Genomic DNA, 3,611 nt, shown 5'->3' on the forward strand with positions numbered 1-3,611 from the left:
AACATATAAATTAAAAATATTTTTGTGAGCTCTTTAAAAATAAATGTTTGTTAAAGCATAAACATATTACAGTTGCATTAATTGAGATTTAATCTAACCAAATATAAAATTTGTTGGCTCGGTACATAAAAACAGTTTTTGTGGAAAAATAAATAAATAACAGTGACTTTAATTTTTGCCGCTTATCGTTATATACAAAAATACATAAACAGTGCGTGATTTATTTGGTTCCAGTATATAGTGTAATATTTTCTGTACATCAAAATTTTTGTCGCTCGCAATATTGCGGTACATATATAAAATAAATATATAAGGCTTGTATATAATCATTTTTTTGGCGTAAATTATTGGCGTCGATTACAGTGCTAATCACAAATTGTGTCTCCATTTTGTGAATTCTTTTTGGAAATTTTTTGGCTCTCCTAACCCAACTTTTTGAAACTTTCGAGATGACTTTGGAAGAAGTTAAGCAGCAACGGGCTAATACTAAGAAAAGTATAACCCGCATCAAAAACCAAGTTGAAGCCAATGGAAGGGGTGAAGGTAAGACACTTTCGTCAGCCGAGTTGAAGTGCCGTTTGGGGATTTTGGAGTCATATTTCAAGCAGATACTGACGTATCAAACCCAAATTGAGAAATATGATCCTGATGACAATGGTAGGCCCGAAATTGAAGACTTGTACATCGCAGTGAAGATGAATATTCAAGCGCAACTTGGTGAGGATGTCCACAATACAACCATGTCCGACTCTACAATTTGTTTTCCTGTTAACAACAATAAATTGCCTCAGCTCAAATTGCCCACATTTAGTGGTAAGTACAGTGAGTACAAAAATTTTATAACGTCGTTCAACCAAGTTATCGATCGTGAGTTTGGCCTATCGAATATCGAAAAATTTAACCATTTGCTGAACTGCCTCCAAGGCCAAGCATTGGAAACGGTCAAGGCTTTCCAGATTACGAATGAAAATTACCCCAAGGCTCTGGAAAGGCTGAAAACGCGTTACGACAATAGCTCACTGATTTTTATGGAAAATATTACCACTCTATTTGAACTTCCAGCCATGTCCAAATACAATTGCGCACAATTACGAAGTCTCGTTGATAATGTTTCTGCTCTTTATAGCTCTCTTTTGTCTCTAGGCTCAGATAGTGACATTGCTAATTCGATGCTGATCTACATAGTTTTGGAAAAGGTTGATGATGAGACAAAAAGAAAATGGAAAGACTCTTTGGATTTCACTGAACTGCCATCATGGGATGATTGCTCCAAGGTTCTTGAAAGGCATTGCCAATTTTTGGAATCGGTTGACACCAGCCATACAAATGTGGCCCACCGTAAGCCTGACAATCATCAATCTGGTAAGTCCAAATATAAAAGCTCAAAAACTGGCTATTCTTTTTCGGTTTCGAAACGTGTTTGTGTTCTTTGCACAAAAACTGACCACACAATTACTCGTTGTCCTCGCTTCAAAGATATGGATGTCGGTCAACGTTTTGAAAATGTCAAACGACTTGGGCTTTGTCTTAATTGTTTGTCAAAAGGTCATCAAGTTAACAGCTGTTCCTCTACATTCAAGTGCAAATCTTGTTCTCGCTTGCATCACAGTTTGCTTCATCGGTCTCAGTCAGCTTCTAGGCCCTCGTCCCCGACTACTGAACCATCTACTTCTCGTGCTGCCTTGAATGACTCTCATGCCTCGGTCCATACTCATATGGAAAAATCCTCACCGGAACAGGTGCTTCTTGCTACTGCCATGGTTCTAGTTCGTGACGCTACAGGTCAATTCGGACGTGCTTTGTTGGATTCTTGCTCTCAATTGAATTTCATTACGGATGAATTTTCTCAAAAATTGCACTTGCCTCGTAGAAAACAAACTACAGAAGTCGCTAGCATTGGTAATACTCATAGTAAAACGAAATATAGGTCGTCAACAAATGTGAAATCTCGAGTTACTGATTTTAAAGTGTCCCTTTCATTTTGTGTCACACCTCATATTTCTTATCAACCTGATGCTGAATTAGACGTCTCAACCTGGAATTTGCCCCCAAATACTCAGCTTGCAGATGAAAACTTTTTCAAATCAAAACGAATTGACTTGCTTATTGGTACAGAAACTTTCTTTGATATTTTGTCAGTTGGTCAAATTAAACTTGGTCCGAATTTGCCAAAATTACATAAAACTCTATTTGGATGGATTGTAGCTGGTCGTTATTTATCAAACCAATCGAACGATACTGGTTCTTCTTGTATGCTCTCGATAGAAGAGGAAGTTGATTTAAAATTACAACGATTGTGGGAAATCGAAGAAATTCCATCTGGCTCAAATACTTTGACTCCGGAACAAGCTGATTGTGAATCGTTTTTCAATAATACTGTCCATCGTGAACCTACCTAGCCATTAAAAGTCTTCACTATCTCGCAGACCAGTACATGGACCAATTCGAACTTGGTGCAAAAACTATAAAGTCATCATTTTATGTTGATGATTTTATCGGTGGTGCAGATTCAATAGAAGAATTGACTAAAATTAAGACAGAGGTGAATGAAATTCTAATTCGTGGTTCGTTTCAATTGGACAAATGGCACTCAAATCATAGAAGTTTTCAAGACGACAAAACTATAAAAGATCTAAATATTGATGAATTAGCTGTGACCAATGCTCTTGGTATTACTTGGGATCAACAAAAAGATGTATTTCTATTTTCGTTTACACCTAAAGTTCAAATTGATGGAAAAATCACCAAAAGAACAATTTTGTCGCTCTCTTCATCACTTTTCGATCCCTTAGGACTCTTAGCTCCGCTTATTATAAAATCCAAAATCATCATGCAAGAATTGTGGATTCTCAAAATTGGCTGGGATGAATCTATCCCTCAAGAACTACATTTGGCTTGGGAATATTTTGTTTCTGATCTCAAAACGTTAAATTCCCTTGAAATCCCTCGTTTTTGTCTCGCTGCTGAATCTCAATCAGTTCAACTTCATGGCTTTTGTGACTCATCAATTCGCGCTTATGGATGCTGTTTCTACTTTCGTGTTAAAACTTATTCAGGAAATGTCTCTGTTCGTCTTTTTACTGCCAAGTCTAGAGTTGCCCCGACGAAAAGAAAATCATTGCCAAAACTTGAACTTTGTGGCGCACAACTTTTGGCTAAATTATACTCTAAAGTCAAAAATCTTTTCGCAATACCAAATCTTGAAGTATTTCTATGGACAGATTCTCAAATAGTTCTTCACTGGTTAAAGCAACATTCTTCTACGTTATCCGTTTTTGTTGGCAACAGAGTATCGGAAATTCAGGATCTAACTACTGGCTGTATTTGGCGACATGTTCCAACGCATTTTAATCCTGCTGATATCGTGTCTCGTGGTTCAACTGTAGAAGAACTCGCTTCATCTATCTGGTTCAATGGACCAGCATTTCTCACACTCGATGCTAGAAAATGGCCTCCTAATAAAATAGATCAACTATCCATAGAAAATCAACAAGATATCGACAGAGAAAAACGCAAAACTGTACTCTCCATGGAAGCAACATCTAATTACATTCTGGATTCGGTTGAAAATTATAGCTCATATTTAAAAATTATTCGTATTGTTGCGTGGA

General features: G+C 37.0%; 1 protein-coding gene across 1 annotated transcript; it reads left to right on the plus strand.

The window, feature by feature from the left end:
• The first annotated feature begins 449 nt into the window (after positions 1 to 449).
• LOC135951509 (uncharacterized) lies at positions 450 to 2,399 on the plus strand. The gene has a single exon (XM_065501171.1). The coding sequence runs from the start codon at positions 450 to 452 to the stop codon at positions 2,397 to 2,399; it is 1,950 nt and encodes a 649-aa protein (XP_065357243.1).
• Positions 2,400 to 3,611: the final 1,212 nt, after the last annotated feature.

Source organism: Calliphora vicina, chromosome 1 (genome assembly GCF_958450345.1).
Source record: "Calliphora vicina chromosome 1, idCalVici1.1, whole genome shotgun sequence".
Taxonomy (NCBI): domain Eukaryota; kingdom Metazoa; phylum Arthropoda; class Insecta; order Diptera; family Calliphoridae; genus Calliphora; species Calliphora vicina.

Bases quoted from the DNA above. Each gene is read 5' to 3' on its own strand.
- LOC135951509 (XM_065501171.1), top strand. From the start codon at position 450: ATGACTTTGGAAGAAGTTAAGCAGCAACGGGCTAATACTAAGAAAAGT.